The sequence below is a fragment of the Phascolarctos cinereus genome, unplaced genomic scaffold (assembly GCF_003287225.1).
Source record: "Phascolarctos cinereus isolate Bilbo 61053 unplaced genomic scaffold, phaCin_HiC Scaffold_4;HRSCAF=312, whole genome shotgun sequence".
Taxonomy (NCBI): domain Eukaryota; kingdom Metazoa; phylum Chordata; class Mammalia; order Diprotodontia; family Phascolarctidae; genus Phascolarctos; species Phascolarctos cinereus.
Genome location: NW_027555847.1, coordinates 440,195,635 through 440,215,370, shown reverse-complemented (window position 1 = coordinate 440,215,370; position 19,736 = coordinate 440,195,635). Strand labels below are relative to the sequence as shown.

At 40.7% G+C, this 19,736-nt stretch overlaps 1 protein-coding gene across 2 annotated transcripts in view; it reads right to left on the bottom strand.

The window, feature by feature from the left end:
• TNFRSF11A (TNF receptor superfamily member 11a) overlaps positions 1-19,355 on the bottom strand; it is a 130,127-nt gene extending 110,772 nt beyond the window's left edge. Inside the window, exon 1 of one of the 2 annotated variants that reach the window (XM_020995784.2) lies at positions 19,105-19,355. In XM_020995784.2, coding sequence (XP_020851443.1) covers positions 19,105-19,185 — 81 coding nt within the window. In that variant the 5' untranslated portion in view covers positions 19,186-19,355. The remainder of the gene's footprint in view (positions 1-19,104) is intronic. The other variant, XM_020995782.2, reaches the window with a different exon arrangement.
• Between the last annotated feature and the right edge of the window lie 381 nt (positions 19,356-19,736).

Sequence of the window (19,736 nt, the reverse complement as noted above, 5' to 3'; positions counted from 1 at the left end):
CTGTGATCTCACAAATGTGGTTATTCCCTTCAATAGTGCAGAATGCAACCCATCCACACTTTCTCACCCTAGGCAGCTTGTACCCATGTCCACCTCCAAAACAGCTCACCCAGTGTCCTGAGGACCTTCCCTTCAACCTCTTGATGAGCTTGATGTAATCATTATGTAGGGGAAATGGAATCTAACATGAAACCAAATATTGAGTTAGATTTCCTGATAAAGAAGCTTGATTTCTATTGCTTTTTTCTCAGGTTCTCATTACTTGCCTAGAGGTGAAGGAATTAGAAGAATAGCACACCACACAAAATATATGGCAGTGAATGATAGTAATCATAATAGCCTTACTTGAAAATATACTGGAATCTCTTTATAAAGCTATAAAGCTAGGAGGTAAGGTTTAATAATTCTACTACAGCTTAGTAATGGTACATCAAGCTTTTATTCAATTCAGTAAACATTTGTTAAATCCTTAGTATGTGTGAGAAACTGCTAGACAATAGGAACGAAAAGATTAAAAATGACAGTCTCTGCACTCAAGGGATGTATGACAGCGGTTCACTGGATTTTAAAGTCAGATGTAGGTTCAAATTTGGGCTCCTGTAGAAGTGAATTGAGCAACTAACTTACCTCTCTTGGCCTCAGTTCTTCAAATGTAAAATGAGGTGATGGATTAATGGACCTCTAATGTTCTTTGCATGTCTAAGTCTACATATAACTATTACGTAAGTTATAATGTGAGATGTGAATACAGAATAGGTTAAACCAAGTAGCATAACAGAGTCAACGGAAACTTTACGTCTATAAGAGGATCAAGTAGGTGCCTGACCTGGAGTCAGGAAGACCTGAGTTCAAATTTGGCCTTGGACACTTACTATCTGTATGACCCTGAGCAACTCACTTTAACTAACCTCTGTTTGCTTCAGTCTCTTCATCTATAAAATGGAGCTTATAATAGCTTCTACCTCCCAAGGTCGTGGTGAAGATAAAGTAAAAGAACTGTAAAGCACTTAGCATAGTGCCTGACATACAGTAAGTGCTACATACATGTTAGTTGCTGTTATATTAGTAGTAGTAGTAATAGTACTATATAACCAATCATAGGCTCTCTGGGCCAAAGAGTACAGCCATTTTAATCTCTTAGGAGGAAAGAATTTTAACAGGCAGAAGAGAGTTTGCTGCAAGCAACACATAAATATATGTGGGCAGAAAAGAAAGAATCCGACTAAGGAATAGCTAACAGTCTGGATTTTCTACACTCTGTGTAGAAAGTACTGTGAAATAAAGATGGAGAGGCAGTTTGAAGCCACATTATGGAAGACTTGAAATTACAGTCTAATGATTTTGTATTTTATTTTATTGCACGCATTTAGGTATTGGGGGAATACAGCTTAATGCCTTAACCTACAGCACACTCAACTGCTAATTTAACAAGCTGGGTGAGAACAGGCTCCTACTGTGCTTTGGGAGGAGGAGGGGAATATAAAGCAGTCAGGACTTTTTTTGCTTCAGGAAGTGGCATGGATGATTCAGGATGTCACACTATTCTTCCCTCTTGAGTCAGGACTGAACCGATGCACTGACATGGCAGAGGGCTAGTGCTCTCTCTTCCAGATGAATCAGTTGCTCTTAAAGATGTATACTACCTTTTTTTCTTCACTGTTTGTTAATAGCAACTCTTAAAGAGCCCACAAAATAGGAAAGTTACAGACTAACAACAAAGTTCCAGCCTACAAGGAATTACCAAATTAAAGCTGACAATAAATGAACAGTAACATTTCCCCAAGCACATTTATAAAACAGTTGATTTCCATTTTGCCACTTTTAAGGGAAAGGATATGTGTCTCCCCATTTCTTATATTCTGGGATAAGAAGCAAATTAGAAAAAAAAACTGCTCTTGTTCTGAGACTGCAAAGGTAAAATCAGACATGGAGAATTTGACTCTCCACTCAGAAATAATGGAAAGACAAATGGATAAGAAAATGGAAAACGGGACTTGAGAAGAAAAGGTTAAGGGAACAAGAATGCTTAAGTCCAGAAAATGGGGAAATTGTGGGGCAATTAACAATCTTCAATCATATGAAAAATTAAAATGCAGAATTTGTAGAGCCAAAAAGAACTTTAAAGGACATCTAGTCAAACCTTTCATTTTACAGATGAGGAAATTGAGGCCCAGAGAGGTTAAGTGACCTACCTAGAGTCACATAGGCAGTGTCAGAGATGAGATTGGAACCCAGTTCCAAGGTAGGAACAGTGGCCAAATATCAATGATATGTAAGATACTGTGATGGGCACCAAAGGAAATAGAGAAATAAGATCAGGATCCCTGTCCTCAAGGAATTTATAGTCTAAAGGGGTATTATGATATACACAGAATTTTGTTGTTCAGTCATTTATTAGTCACATCTGACTTCATGATCCCATTTGGAGTTTTCTTGGCAAAGATACTGGAGTGGTTTCTGCATTTCCTTCTCCAGCTCATTTAACAAATGAAGAAACTGAGTCAAACAGTTAAGTGACTTGCCCAGGGTCACACAGCTATGAAGTATCTGAGGCCAGATTTGAACTCAGGAAGATGAGTCTTTCTGACTCCGGGCCCCATATTCTATCCACTGCACCACCTAGCTGCCTATGTAGAAATAGTAACTACAAATGAGAGAAGCCCTTGGGAGGGCTACAAAGTCCTCTGAGGGGTCAAAGAAGGGAAGACTATAGGGCAGCACCCAGGAAGGCTTCCAGACTTATGCAATGGCAAACAATGGACTGGGTCACAGAGCGAGAGTGTGCTTTCCCCTACAGATAACAGTTTCACTTAAATGTGATTTTGCCATTTTTGCAGCAAGAGCAGGAGTCCAGGGAAGGTAGGGGAACAGGTGAACTAGGCTACTTCCTCAATCAACAAACAATTTTAAGCTCCTGCTACATGTCAGACTGTGCTACATGCTGGGGCTACAGATACAAAGAATGAAACATTCCCTACTCTCAAGGTTCTTAAAGGTCCAAAACTTTTCTGATACCTAGTTTAAAGACTTTTATCACTTCAACTAGATAATTTCCATTCCTTTAGGATAATGTTCTTTTAAATCAGCTGCTATCTCTATTAGAAAAGGAAGCAACTGTAGAAATCATAGTCTTAGAAAATGCTTCGTGAAGGACGCTGCATTATATAAGCTATAGGCTTCTTTTTCCTTTGGGAGGGACCTCATCAACACCCAAAAGATTTGGGGATAGGAATAGGGGTTTTTGCACTACTATATGCCCTTTTCCCTCTTGCCAGGTTTTGCCATTTCATTTACCAAAACTATAGTTTTTCTTCCTCATTTTTAATGGAAAGTCTTCAAATTTCTGGCAACTTGGGGAAGTGGCTCTCATACTTTTAACATTTAGAACAGGAAATGTAATATTATTACTCTGATGCAAAAAACAGTTTTAGTTGCCTCTTCTTGTTATTTGGAAGGCAGCCTGCTGTCTTAAATGTCTACACATCCCTGGGATATAGATATAGAGTTTTAAGGGAGCTTAGATGACATTTAGAGCAACATCTTCTCATTTTCCTAGGTAAGAGCAAGACAACATAAACATTTTTTGAGGTTAGGCTTCCATCATACAAAATGTCTCCTTCTGAATGTACTTTTACACAGAGGACACATAGAATATTAGAGTAATATTCATGCCCCATCTGTCATTGCTCAAGACTCAAAGGTTCTTGAGAGTTCTCTCTATGACTCTTGCTTACACCAAAAAACTTGAGATAATAATAATAGCAAATATTCATATATAGAACATTGAGGTTTGAAAAGCACTTTAAATACACTTTGTCAGAAGATCATTGATCTACAGATGGAAGAGGCCTTAAAGGTCATGCAGTCTAACTCCCCTATTTTACAGGTATGGAAACTGAAGCCCAGAAAAGTTAAGTGATCTGTGCAAGGAGCCATGGCCAGTAAGTGGCCAAGGTAAAATTTGAACCCAGATTTTCTTGACTTTAATACCAGTGGTTTTTTTTACCCACTATACCATGCTATCTCAAAACAATTCTGTAAGGTAGATTCTATTATTATACCAATTTTGCAGAGAAGGAAACTGAGGCTAAAAGAGACTTTCCCAGAGTCACACAGCTAGCACCTGAAGTGTGCCTAGCAACTAGGTGTCAAAGGATATTAAAATGAACAAAAAGTATTATATAAAGATCAAAAAGACTGCTGTGTATATTCCAAGCACCATGGTTGGGGCTGGGGATACATAAACTTTGTCTGCATTTTTTTTAACATCGTGTCATCAGCTTTGAAATAGGAGACCAACTTATAGATTTCTGAGCATGTAGTGCTTATTTCACAGCCTCATCTTTGCTTACCTCAGCTTGAGTCCAGGAATTCCTTCTTTGCATCTAAATCAGTTCTCTGGAGTGAAGGTGAAACTATGCAAAATAATCTTTTGATAACTTAAGCCTGTCCCTATAGTTCCTTCTTTATTGGGAGATGAATCTTGCTAAAGAATCTTGACAAACCAAGATTTAAATCCCCTTAAGAAGCTTAAGAGAATTTTTCTCAGAAGGGATAATGACTCATCTAGGATCCACCATACCATTTTGTACTAGATCAGTAAGTCAATAAGAATTTATTAAGTCCTAACAACGTGGGAGGCTCTGTGCTACCTGGGGTATGAAGAAAGGCAAAAAATATAGTCCTTGCCCTCAAGAAGCCCACATTCTAAAGAGGAAGACACTATTTCAGTAAGTATGTACACACAAGAAATATACAATGTACATGGCAGGTAATCTCAGAGTGGGGAGGGGTAGAGGACACAGAAAGAAGGTAAGAGTAGGGCATGGACCCAAGAAGGATTCCGAAGAATGCCCTAAGATCTACTAACCCTCTCAAAGCACTTGATTTATGCTCAATCACTGTTAAGTTCTTAAGGGATTTGAGCTGCCAACCACAACTTGGAAGTAAAATGAAGAAAGGTAGGTAGAAATGCAATCACATATAAGAAAACTAAAGGAATTCCCCATTCTTTCTCAGCATGCTATACATATATATAAAGTTTTAGCAGGGAGAGAGGATACTGTTGTCAAATCTCCTCCTTGTTGTTTCTTTTTCTTTCTATGTTTAACTTCTATACCCTTATGAAGGAATAAATTATTTCTTTTTTTAAATTAATTTATTTATTTTTAGTCTTCAACATTCACTTCCATAAGCTTTTGAGTTTTAAATTTTCTCCCTCTCCCTTCCCACCTCCTTCTCCAAGAAAGTATGCAATCTGGTATAGGCTCTACATATACAAGGAACAGATTATTTCTTATAGAATGAGCCCCCTACCTTAGGACTACCTTTGCAGATAGACTTATTCTGATTCACTCTAGCATATTCTGAAAAACTTTGCCCAGAGTATATATGTTCTTGTCTTGGCTTTGCTGCTGAATGACGACTGTTCCTCTACAACAAAGTAGTATGATAGATTTGGGTGGGCTTGGGACAAGTGTAGGGGACAAGAGGTGCCTAGCTTCTTCTCTTCAAAGAGGTTACCATGGTTATGATTTAATGTACTAGTTCTTAATTGGGAGAGGATGAACTTGATTTTTTAAAGAACTATTTTGATAACTGTGTTTCCATGCAATTGGCTTCCTTTATAGTCTGACAGGTTTTACTTAGGTATTAAAACATATTCTGAGAATAATACAGTCCATAGCCTTCACCAGACTGCCAAAGGGTCCATCATGGGGGGCGAAGCCAAGATAGCAGAGTGAAAGCAGTGACTTGCTTGAGCTCTCCCCCAAACCCCTCCAAATACTCATAAAAATGGCTCTAAACAAATTCTGAAGCAGCAGACCCCACAAAAAGACAGAGTGAAACAAATTTCCAGCCCAAGACAACCTGGATGATTGATCAGAAAGGTGTATCGTGCCGGGCTGGGAGCGCAGAGCAGAGCAGCATGGGCGCAAAGGCCGCAGCAAACCTGAGAGGACTGAATTGCGGGCAGCTGTGGAGGTTTCCAGACTCCTCAATCCACGAATGCCAAAGACAACTTAGAAGGTCAGTGGGAAAAGTCTGTTTCTGTCGGTGGTCAGAGAGGAAGGCGGGGTCTCAGCTCCATTACCTAAGGGGGGGGGCAGCTGCTTCCCGAGCTTCCGGCCACAGACTGGGGGGAATCCAGTGGCTGATCAGAAAGGGACTGCAGGGATCTCTTTGCCAGTGCTGAGGCAGGAATCTCTTGCTTTGCCGTGTGTGGATCTGGGTCACAGTTCTGGGGCGAGCTGGGGTGAGGAGGACGCTGGCGTGGTGAGCTTGGAGTGGCTGTGGAGAGGAACCCCTCCTCACAGTTAGGACAGAAAGGAATACTTGTGGTCACAGGCCAGGAAAGGAGTAAACACCTGCCCCTTATCATACCACCTTGGAAGAACTGAAAATTTACAGGTCCCTACAAGTATCTCTGAAAACAGCTACACAAACCCCTGAAGCTTGGGACAGTACACTCTCCACATTGGAAGCAGACTCTTACCTTAACAAGGAGTTTAAAACTCAAGTAATTGGCTGGGATCATGAGCAAGCAGCGCAAAAAGAGTCAGACTATATTATCTTACTTTGGTGAAAAAGAAGATCAAAATATACAACCAGAAGAAGACAACAAAGTCAAAGCTCCTACATCCAAAGCCTCCAAGAAAAATATGAATCAGTCCCAGGCCTTGGAAGAGCTCAAAAGGGATTTTGAGAAGCAAGTAAGGGAAGTAGAGGAAAAACTGGGAAGAGAAATGAGTGATGCAAGAAAATCATGAAAAACAAGTCAACAGCTTGCTAAAGGAGACCCAAAAAATACTGAAGAAAATAACACCTTAAAAAATAGCCTAACCCAAATGGCAAAAGAGGTCCAAAAAGCCAATGAGGAGAAAAATGCCCTAAAAAGAAAAATTGGCCAAATGGAAAAGGAAGTCCAAAAGATTACTGAAGAAAATACTTCCTTAAAAATTAGAATAGAGCAATTGGAAGTAGTGACTTTATGAGAAATCAAGACACTGTAAAACAAATCCAAAAGAATGAAAAATTAGAAAACAATGTGAAATATCTCATTGGAAAAACAACTGACCTGGAAAATAGATCCAGGAGAAAGAATTTAAAAATTATTGGACTATCTGAAAGCCATGATCAAAAAAAGAGCCTAGACATCATCTTTCAAGAAATTATCAAGGAAAACTGCCCTGATATTTAGAACCAGAGGGCAAAATAGAAATTGAAAGAATCCACAGATCTCCTCCTGAAAGAGATCCCCAAAGGAAAACTCCTAGGAATATTGTAGCCAAATTCCAGAGTTCCCAGGTCAAGGAGAAAATATTACAAGCTGCCAGAAGGAAACAATTCAAGTACTGTGGAAACACAATCAGGATAACACAAGATTTAGCAGCTTCTACATTAAAGGACCGCAGGGCATGGAATATAATATTCGGAGGGCAAAGGAGATAGGATTACAACCAAGAATCACCTACCCAGCAAAACTGAGTATAATCCTTCAGGGGAAAAAATGGTCATTCAGTGAAATAGAGGACTTTCAAGCATTCCTGATGAAAAGACCAGAGCTAAACAGAAAATTTGACTTTCAAATACAGGACTCCAGTGGAACATGAAGAGGTAAACAGGAAAGAGAAATCATAAGAGACTTATTAAGATTGAACTGTTTACATTCCTGCATGGAAAGATGATATTTGTAACTCATGAGAACTTTGTCAGTATTAGGGTAGTTGAAGGAAAAAAATGTATGTATGTATATTAGATAGATAGAGGGCACAGGGTGAGTTGAAGATTAAGGGGTCATATCTGGAGAATAAAATTAAGGGATGAGAGAGGATGATACTAGAAGAAAGGGAGAGGTAGAATGGGGTAAATTATCTCACAAAAAAAAAAAAGAAAAGTCTCTCACAGTGGAGGGGAAACAGGGGAAGTGAGAGGGAATGAGGGAATCTTATTCTCATAGGATTTGGCTTAAGGAGAATAACATACACATTCAATTGGGTATGGAAATCTGTCTTACCCTACAGGAAAATGGGGAAGGGGACAAGAGAGCAGGGGGTGATAGAGAGGAGGGCAGATTGGGAAAGAGGGTAATCAGAAGCAAATACTTCTGAGGAGGGACAGGGTCAAAAGAAAGAATAGAATAAATGGGAGGGCAGGATAGGGTTAAGGGAAATAGAGTTAGTTTTTCACAACATGTCTACTATGGACATGTTTTGCATAACTGCACATGTACAGCCTATATTGAGTTGCTTGCCTTTTCAGTGAGGGTGGGTGGGAGGGAGGAAGGGAGAAAATTTGGAACTCAAAGTTTTAAAAACACATGTTTTAAAAAAAATGTTTTCACATGCAACTGGGAAATAAGAAATACAGGAAATGGGGTACAGAAGTCTATCCTGCTCTACAGGAAAATAGAAGGGGAAGGGGATAACAGAGGGGAGGGGGGAGAGATAGAAGAGAAGGCAGACCAGGGGAAAGGGTATTCAGAATGCATGCCATCTTGGGGTGGGGGGAAGGGGGGAGAAGTTTGGAACTCAAAAACTTGTGGAAGTGAATATTGAAAACTAAAAATAAATAAATTTAAAAAACAAAGGGTCCATCATGACACACAAAAAAAGTTAAGAAGTCGTTGTGTAATGAATCCAAGGCTACATGCCTAGAGGCTTCCCATCTTCCTCCTGGCCTAAGTGCTTAGTTGCATGGTTGTTAAATTGTGTGTGTGTGTGTGTGTGTGTGTGTGTGTGTGTGTGTGTGTGTGTGTGTGTTAATGAATTTTTACTCTGAAACATGCTAGAATTTATGTTTGGATTTTTTTTAAAAAGTGTTCCATTAACCAAAATGGAGGCAAACAAACATCAAGCTTCGAAATTGACAAGATATTTACACGCTCCCTAATTTCTTTAAATCAGCTGTGCAGGATGTCATTCTGTACAGAGTATATACATGCATTCACACCCAAATGCTATTCTCAAACTTGGAAAACCAGAGGTTCCATAAGTCTGTTTCATGGTATTATGTCAAGTGCAGCCCACTTTGTTTTGGCTATAACTTCAGTCATTAAATCTGAATACCAGTCCTCTTCTCTTTCTTCCTTCCTATCCCTGGAGTTTAGAAGGTTATCACAACTGAGAGTGAAAGTAAAAATGCTAATCCTCCATTTTAGCCTTTGAAAGTAAGTAATCAGTACCATTTTAAAGTTACTTACTGGCCCAACTTGGCACATTACTCATTGACAAAAATATCTTTTGCTCACAGTCTAGGGAGCTATGGTGTTATCTGTCACACAAATAAATAAAATTGGATTGGTTATAAAAATACCAAACAACTTTTTCCATCTACACCTGCCAAAACCCACCATGATGAGGTATCTGATAGCAATGAAAATTATTAACCTGAAAAATATATTTATAAAGTATTTGTAAAATTAATGGATGGATGAAGCATTTATAGTAATAATATAGCTCATACTATGTATCAAATGTTGTGTTGAGTGAAGGGGGTGCAAATAGAAAAGAGAGTCCCTGCTCTCAAGGAGTTCAAATTCTAAACAACAGAAATGGAAGGTTTTAGCTCCAAGTAGATGGAAAAGCCTCATGCTTCTCAAAGTGCAACAGCAAAGCAGATATTAATGCCTTTTCTTTAATGTAATTTCCATTGATAAAACTATATGTTTCTGATGTTGGACCACGTGACAGTGCCAAGGGCTTTTTTGGTGGCAAGAACTTTCTTTTCTGGGTCTTCATTAGCTGTGATTGCAACACCTGCAGGAGCAGTTGCCAGGCTGCTTCCCAGGATGATGGCTGAGGGCACTGGGCTCCAAGCATTGCTATTCACAAAGATCCTAGGTTCAGGGTCCTAGGCTGTTTCTACCAAGATCTGAGGGGAAATGATGATCAAAGAGATGGTGGCAGTCTGACTTGCCTGTCACATACTGTCTCCTATCTCTCTTTCAGGGTGCCTTGCTGCTTCAACTAGGCTAGCTTGCCTGCTCTGTGAGAGGCTGTTGGTTGGCAATTGGTGGAGATGGCTGGCCCTTTCTCCACAGGGCCTTGGCCTTCCTCAGGAAATGGCTGTGAGGACTGGGCTAGAAGCAGCTCTAAGGATCTGGGAGGTGCTGCTATTCCCAGGGCTCCTGTGACAAGATTCTTGGTCATATTTTCCATTTTCATTCATAATCCTACTTGAATGTATCCTGAATTTTTTTTCTGGTTCAGGCTAAATTTTTTTTTCCAGGCTATGTATGGGCTTGTACTGATTATCATGACTTCCCTGAATGTAAAATAACCCAAATCACAAAGCTATAAACGGCATATATGTTGGAGTCTTTAAGGAACCAACATTAATGGGATTTCACTCATGTGCTTCCTTCCATCCCTGGTACTTCCTTCCCACAGAAAAAAAACGCAACTCTCTAAATTTTCTGACTTGGGCAAGAGGAATACTTGCCCTGAGAGGGCACCTCTTTTCTTCTTTGAACAAGTTTCTATTTCAAGGTGGAAGAAATCTGGAAAACAAACACTTCCTGATCCCCCAACCCCAGTATTTTACTCAGTAATTAAACGTTATACTTGAGAGGTGTTTAAATAGCAACTGCTTTCGGTTGAGACCATTCTCAGTGATAACTAACAGAACCAATAAAGATAAGTTGTTATCAGACAGTCATAAACTATGTCTGCTGATTAAGGGATATACTCCTTGTCAGTGTTTGAGCAGACTCTAAGTAACACATTCCTGTGACAAAGAGTACAGCAGATGGCAGTCACTTGACTACTCTACTATTAGGAGAGAGAGAGGGGAAACTAGCCTGGTTATGCCTGTATAGGCCCATCTTTTTTGCAGGCAACTCAAATTAGGAGCATTGACCCAGAACAGATAGAGTACAGAGGGACATAACTCTCTATACAAAATACAATGCGAATATACATACATACGTATATCATACATACATACATAAATAAATCTCAGTGCCCAATTACCTACAAATTTCACAAGCACGTTGAAACCTCTCATGTTGCTGTTTGCTTCGTTTAAACCTGCTTTTCTTTTCCCTGAACTTTGAGTCAGAAGGGAAAGACAAATTATAATTATGGTTCCATACATACATATTAAAAAGAGCTATAAATTGTAACCAGAGCAAAATGTACAAAGAGATTATAATGGTGAAACTTTGCAACAAGCTGAATTATTAGTGTAAAGGTTCTAGAAGAAAAAAAATTATCTGGTTGAACAAGTAATTCTGTGTACTTCCTCTATGATTTATGGACATGGAAGCGTGACTATAGTTTTAGAATGAAGGGTAAAGGGAGGCAGGAGTGCAGTTGGAGTTGTTTCAAAGATCTCTTCGGGATCACAAATGGCCCAGTAGTGGGCAGCTTGCAAGGAGAGGCATTATTTGTGGAACCTAGGTGAACAAATATAGGGAAAGGCCAAAAATGACACCATTCTTCCAGCAATTAAACATACCGTGTTGGTGAAGATAGGTAACCTGACATAGAGGATAGGGATGGGGTATGGCAGGCTTTGGAGTCAAAAAGCCTGGGGTTCAAGTCTGGCTACTGACAAATACTGGCAGCAAGTCACTTTTCCTCTCAGTACCCCCTCTCCCCCCAAAACCCCCTATAAATTGCAAAACAATTCCTGATCTGCACTGGTAGAAGAGATTTCCTCACCTGGTGCTCCCTATACTGATAAAAACCACAGGTCCAAAAAATGTTAGAGAAACAGTTTCTGTTTTCTTCTTTCCACAATCTCAGAACAGGAAAATAAAGGAAGTGGGGAGAGATGAAATTTTAACAGTGACACGGCAGCTAAAGTTCACCTAACACCTTCTACAACAATGTGGTGGCCAGAGAGCTACAATCCTGGGACTTCCCTTTTCCTGACCTCATAAAACAGGCCTTTATTGACCTTCAAAGGTACATCTTTATTGTTTTATTTTCCTGATAAGAGATGGATAAGGAAATCTGAGCTCAGCTATTCATTTGTCAACACAAAGGCTATTTTTAATGAATTGATTTTAATTTTTTGAGGGGTGGGGAAGGATGTTAAGGGAAGCATCTTAATTAAGCATTCTCAATAAACATAAGGGGGAACTAAAATCCCCATGGATGGCTGTGATTCTACAAGGACTGAAGTTCTCTGCATTAATATTCACTATTTCCTATAAGCAAAAGTCTGGTATTCAGGGTATGACTGGGTGATAGCAAAGATCAACTGATAGAGGGCTCCCATCCAGGAGAACTTCCTCCTCCATCCCTACCCCCCAGTCTGGTGATTTTTTTTTTTCCCTGAGGACTCCGAGGCTCTCCCAAGGATCCTTCTTTGACATGAAGTGTCTGCAAGAAGCACAAAGACATCTCTCTCTGTTCTAATAGGCCTCTTCCCTCTGACCTACCACCTCAATGAAATCTGTGCTACCTTTACATACTAGGATACTGTAAAAGTTCAAAGTTACAACTGTCTGCTGTGCTTTCATGAACTGAACATTTCTTTTTTTTTTTTTACTATCTGCAAAGTCATAAAAGAGGGATGGGGAGGGGGAGGTTGGTCTTTGTCTACTGTTCCATATGGAGACAATAGCTCTCACACAAAAACTTCTAAAGTTCATGATACAATTGCTGCCTCATAATATGTCTTTATATTATTTTTTATTATAGGGGACAGGTGGTATCCCAGTGAATAGAGCACTGGGCCTAGAATCAGGAAGAAATGAATCAAAATCTGGCCTCAGAAACTTACAAGCTGTGAAACCCTGGCCCTGTCACTTCACCCTCTACCTGTCTCAGTTTCCTCAACCATAAAATGGAATAATAATATCACTTGCCTCACAGCATTGCTGTGAGGATCAAATGAGATAATATTTGTAAAATCACAGTACCTGCCATGTAGTAGCTGCCAAATAAATGACTCTCTTCCCCCGTCCCCGTGTGTGTGTGTGTGTGTGTGTGTGTGTGTGTGTCTCTCTCTCTCTCTCTCTGTCTCTGTGTGTGTATTTCTCTCTGTCTCTGTCTCTGTCTCTCTCTCCCCCTCCATCCCTCCTTCCCTCTCTATCTCTCCCTCCCCTTCCCCTTTCATGTTCCCTTGGGATAATACAGCCATGACTTTCAGCATTACATGAAACTTCTATTTGTCACCTAATTGTCCCTTACCCTGTCTGGAAAGGCATTCTTCTCATGTAAATTTCATGTAGTTATGTAAACACAATTGTGAGAAAGTTGTCTGTGTATGTGTGTGTTGTTTTTTTTTAAACCCTCCCCTGCTAAAGCTGAGGCTTTTTGGCATGTTGTGAGAATATGGATCTGTTTCAGGTAACTGAGAAATGACAATGACAGTAATAATGATGACAAGTAAGTAACACTTCGTTTTCTGGAAAAGGTCCTTGCTTGAAGCTTCCTCTTTTGCCATGATGCACAAGAAATTCCCTAGTTGTGCCCTCTCATAAGTCAAACAACACAATCTCTAGGAAACCTTGCACCTGTAGCAGCAGCCAGAGCTGCAGGCATTGGAAATTTCAATGGACTGCAAATGACACTGCCAAAATCTGAAAGGAATGGGGTGGACCCATGGGAGAAACAGTTGTCATCAACGGTGTACTGAACACTGCATTTTGATCTGCTTTTCAAAACAAGCAGAAGTCTGTCTAGGGGGCTGGGATTAGTCAGTAAAGCCAGCACATAAACCCTCCCCCCAATATTATCTTTAGTTAATTGGCAAGTGCAGTGATTTTTTTTTCCTGCTGCCAGAAGCATCCTGTCCAGTTGCAGATAAGCACAATTAAAAGGGTCTAAAGGAAATCTGCGAAAAGTGGCCCATGCTGAGAATTGCTAAGAGAGCTCATACTGGACATTTGTACCTTGGGAAAAATTAGTTTGTTTTTCTGGTAATTTCTCACTGGAATCTGAATTGCTATTAATTTTTTTTAAACAATTTAATTATATTCAGCAAACATTTACTGAGCACTTATGAAGTGCCTGGCACTATACATGGCCTCGTGGATACAAATAGAAAAATACACATTCTCTACACTATTGCTCATCATTGCTTATAGAAATGGGATTCTACCTCCAATTCCCAAGAAAAACATATGCTTCCATAACTAATTGGCTATAGCAAGCTTTTCTAAGATTGCATTTCATTAGAGCAAGGCTCTTCAGCTCAGATGAAGCAGCCCCTTGCCTAAGCTGCTGAACATATTAAGCAACACCTGAAGTGTCTAATTTTTTTTTTCAAAATCCAGTAGGTTTTTCAGCTTTCTTCGTTTCCAATCATCCCAGTTGACTTTCTAATCACACTTTTTGTTGTTGTTCAGTAGTTTTTCAGTTGTGTCCAGCTCTTCATGACCTCTTTGGGGTTTTCTTGGCAAAGATACAGGAATGGTTTGCCATTTCCTTCTCCAGCTCATTTTACAGATAAGGAAACGGAGGCAAACAGGGTTAAGTGACTTGACTAGGGTCACACAGCTAGAAAGTGTTTGAGGCCAGATTTGAACTCAGGAAGATGAGTCACTTTGACTCTAGGCCTTGGCACTCTATCTCCTTTGTCACCTAGCTGCTATAGATTTTGCAAATCAAAATGGATATCAAAATGGATATTAAATAAAAATGAATTTCATTACACTTCCAACTTTCAGGCTTCAGTCAACTCTCAATTACCTGTGAGAAGCTCTTCATTCTAGACTGGTTTCTGCTTCCCACCCAGCATCTTTCAAGGCCAAGTCAAGAAAAGTCAATAACCATTTATTAAGCACCTACTATATGCCAAGCTCTGTGCTTTTAAGTTCTGGGGATACAAACAAAGGTAAAAGCAGTCCCTGCTCTCAATGAATTCACAATCTGATAGAGGAAACAATATGCAAATAGCTATGGAGAAACAAGATATACAAGATAAACTAGCCTTAAGATTAAGGAGGACCATAAAAGGCTTCTTATGGAAGGTGGGACTTAGCTGACATCTGAAAGAAGCCAGGAGGCAGAGACGTGGAGGGAGAAAATTCCAAGCATGGAGGCCAGCCCTTGAAAATAAACAAAGTGGGGATGGAAAGCCATGTATAAGGAATAGCAAGGGGGCAAGAATCTTTGAATCACAGAGTATAAAGAGGGGAATACGGTTTAATGAGACTGGAAAGCTAGGAAACAACCAGATAGATTCTCCATGATTTTGTGCATTGTTGCGTGTTTTGAAAAGTAATGTTAATATTAGCCTAAGACAGACAAAAGAAAAAAAGCAAATCCAGTGAAAGAAAAGAAAACCCAGGATACATGCAAACTCACTACAGAAATTATATATGGTCAAATCAAACATGAACGATTTCTGGATTTTCTGTTACATTAAACTTTATGCCACAGCTCTCCTCTAGGAGTATAGATACTGATTGACGATGCTGATTTTGGATGAGTTAGTAATGAAATGGTCCCAAGGAGATTAGGACTCAAAAGATACTAAGTACAAACCTGGAGAAGTCATTTCACCAGAACCGGCCTTAGTCTATAAAACGAGAACACATCTACTAACATCTTCTAGCTCCAGATCTATGATCCTAATGTCCTAGTATCCAAAAGCTAAATAGATATTCAACTTAAAGCATTCCTATTATAGTTGCAATTAATTTGTCTAGGTACTCTTTCAGGTAACAGAACCCAGGAGAATCTCTGGATCCAATGAATCTGAGCAGATTAAATCATTTCTAGATTTTGGTCATGGGTAGGTAAGAGTCTGGGACTCTGGGTCGGTGCTCAGCAGACTAAAGGGTATCTCATTTGATTTCAAATTGAATCCATGGGAACATGTACCACTAGGATCCCTCCAAAACCAATTTTGTCCAGGGAAACAATTAGGTGTCTTAAAGGCACCTTGAAGTCAGAAAATAGAATCAGAATCAAAAATCACAGTGTTTGAGAAAGATGGGATGTGCTATTTTAACAGATGAGGGAACAGATCCAAGAGAGAGGGTACCTTCTCCAAGGTCATAAAGTGGGAGAGCTGGGACTTGAACCCAGGTCTTTCGGATTCTAAATCAAGAGCTCTTTCTGCCATACCTGAGTTTGAATTCTGGCTCAATCATTTACTTGCTGTTAGGTCAGTCATGAATATACCTCCCAGAGCCTGATGTAAAAGAGAGACAATATTTAACGCTACTGACCTTACCAGGTGATTGTGAGGATTGGCTCCCATATACATAAAATCCTCTCTAAACATTAAAGTGCTAATGAATGTAAGTTTAAAATTGTTATTTATTCAGATAAGGGATGTTTCAGAACTGGTACAGAGCTCCCAGGGTTGTTGTTATTGGAAGGTGGCCTCAGGAAGTGATCTTAGTCCAGGGCAAACCTGACCTAAAACAAAAAGGCTTTGCCAAAACTACACAAGCTTCAGGGAAGTACTGCATTTAACCCTCATTAACTTCAGGCCATCACCCTTCCATTCAGTTGTCACAGAAACCTAGCATCCCTTTCTGGCACAGTTACCTGATATCCTCAGTATTCATTTTCCTGGCTGTGAAAATGGAATACTGTCACTAACTCACCTCAAAAGAGAGGTAGCATAATGTAGTAAACAGCCCTGCCAAAGTTCAGATACTGCCTTTGACGATGATTAGCCATGTGACCATGGACAAGAAACAATAATGATAATAGCTAACATTTATTATGCCTGGCACTGAGTTAAGTGCTTTACAAATATCTCACTTGAACCTCACAACCACCCTGGAAGCAGGTGCTATGATTATTCCCATCTTACAGATAAGGAAACTGAGGCAAACAGATTAAGTGACTCGCCCATGGTCATGCAGGTAGAAAGTATCTGTGGCCAAATCTGAATTCAAGTTTTCCTGATTCCTGCCCCACAGTTCTATCCACTGCACCACCTAGCTGTCTAGGTCACTTAATTCAGTTCAACAAGCATTTATTATGAATTTATTAAGTGCCTACTATGTGCCAGGCACTGTGCTAAGTACCTACACTGTGATAGATACTGAAGTAGGAGCAGAAGATACAAAGGCAAAAATTAAATAGTACTTTCCAACTTTTCTGAGACCCTTTACCCATCTGTAAAATGAGGTTAATAAAACCTATAAGACTAACATACAGGGTTGTTGGGAGTATCAAATGAGTAAATGCATATAATTTGCAAACTTTTAAGTGCTAGACAAATGTCACTTATTATAATTTTAAACATTAATAAACTTTTCTTTGTCTCTTAGAACAAGATGCTCTCCCCCTGCTAGACTCAGTTTATTTGTGTGTAAGGTTTCAAAGAGACACACAAAAGAAATGTGCCTAATATCTGCAGAGCACTTCTATGTTTCTAAAGTGCTTTGGTAGCTACTGTTACATTTCAACACGATGACATTGCTGATGACATTCCTGTTTGACATGGTAGGGCAGGTATTGTTATTTCCATTCTATTGATGAGGCAACTGAAGAGCAAAGAGGTCAGGCAAACTGTTCAAGTTCACAAAGCTAGTAAAAGCTACAAATAGATATTTATGTCATACACACATTATATACATAATATATACATATACTTGCACATATACACACCTATGTCTACATATATGGAATTAAGTACCCTTTCCCTAACAACTCTTCATTTTCTCCAATATTAGAGGTACAGGATGGAATTCAGAAACTAATTTAAATCTTTTCTCCTATTCAACCCTTTACAGGCTACTAACAGCACAAATTACCATTTTAAATTTTGCCTCCTCTTTCTTTTCCTCCCAAAGTTTTTTTTTATAAGATAATCGATCACCAATGAAATACACATACATATCCACAAATGCAAACACACAAAATAGGGCAACAAGATGGATAAGGAAGAAGTATTAGGAATCCATAACCTGGGTAACTAATTCCTAAATAGTGTCTCAAGTGAGATAACATAAGATGTAAAGATCCTTTCAGGCCTTAAAGTGCTATTTATTATTGTTATTGTTCACATATTTTATTTTCTAAATTTTGCTCCCCTGCTAGACATTCTTCCCTAGTAGGGATTGTGGCAAGAAATGGGCTGCAGTCAGGAGACCAGTACCCCAAGCCCTCACCACTCATTCATCCCAAGCTGGAACTCTTGGTTTCCCTCTTTTTAATTAGTTCCCTGCTTTTGGCTTGCTCACTATCACACCACAGTCCTTCCTTCTTTGGGAGCTGTGGAAGGCTTCCTCCATGAAAAGTGTCCTATACCTTGGTACCAGAGTTTCTGGATTTCCCCTTTTCGGCTTCTCTCTACCCCAGGTACCCCTCCCCCTTTTCCTATGAGAAGCTTTGGGAGATGGAGAAAGGAGGTCATCATTTCTCAGTCGTGTAAGGAAAGGAGGGTTGGGGTCCCGATTAATGCACTGAATTAGAGGTACTGATTAGGAAATTGCAGAGCTGAACGTGGTGCTTGCTTTCCTTTAAAACAAAATAAAACATTACCCACCTCTCCCACCAAACTACCATTAACAATAGTCCACTAAAGTATTATGCTTAAGTACCATCCTGGTACAGAGGCGACCCTGCCTCCTAGAAGCTCAAGTTTTGGCAGGTTCTCCCAAACTGGCAAGGCTTCAATTAACAGGCCCAGCCAAGGCTCTGTATCTTTTGCCGGAGGGCCAGCCGGCTAAAGTCCGAGAGGTTCATTACCAGAAGCTGGATGCCTAGTGATGAGGATTTTCGTTTTTCCTTTGGCCACAGAAATTCACGAAATTAAAGCGTGAAGGGGTCATGATTTGCACAGACGGGGGAAATACTGGCCCCATGAACTCATAGATCTTTAAAAGTATATAAGCAGGAGAAAAAAACAACAACATTGATCGTTCCCTGAAGCCTGGGTTGGATGGCTTTGAGTCACAGGTCGGCGGTGGCAGCAGCCCATTTTCCCTCCGGGTGCTCCCTCGCTTCTCCCAGCGGTTCTCACCGCCGGGCTCTAGGCTTTGGTCCCGGGGAGGTTAAACAGCAGCATGTGTGTAAAATGTGTACGTGTGTGTTAGTTTATAAATGTATATGTGTTACTGCGTGTGTGCGTGCGTATGCGTATGTGGCCGGGAGCTTCTAACAGGACCAAGCCTGGCCAAGGTCCTCCTGCATCCTAACCCCAGCCCCGGTCCCTGCGCCCAGTCCAGGTCCTTACCTGTAGCGGGGCGAGCAGGACGCACAGCCCGAGAAGCTGGAGGAGGCGGTGGAGGGGCCGCCGCCGGCAAGACGGGGCCATGGCGCGCACCCGCGCCTGTTCCCTCTAGCGCCTTCCCGGTGGCACTGGCTGTCTCGCTGACACCCTCGCCCCACGTTCCCTGGAGCTCCCTCCCTCGGCCCTTCCCTCGCCACCTCCCCAGAAGCCCGCCGCGTGCAGTCTCTTTCTGCGGGCCGCAGCCACCTGTCCCCCAGGCGGGCGCTGCGGCGGTGCTGCGCCCACCCCCAGCCCTCCCACGCTCGCTCCTCCCAGAGGCCGATCGCTTAGCTACAACACCCCCTACCCCCAGCCCCTTATTTTCTGGAAAGGTGGAGATTCCTTGTAGATGTGGGCGTAGACGAGGGTGAGTGGGTGGGTGTGAGAGCAGGGGAAGACTTGACGCTCAGGGGACGTGCCTTGGCTTTCAGGAAAGTGAGGAAGTTGAGCTTGATTTAAAAAAAAAAAAGACTGGGGCATTAGGAAGGTTAGGTGGGGAGAAAAGGGAGGGATCGAAATATTAAAAAAAAAAAGGGAAGTACAGGTTTTGCTTTACTCAATCCTTCTCTTTGAGCTTTCCTGTCCCAGATAGTTCA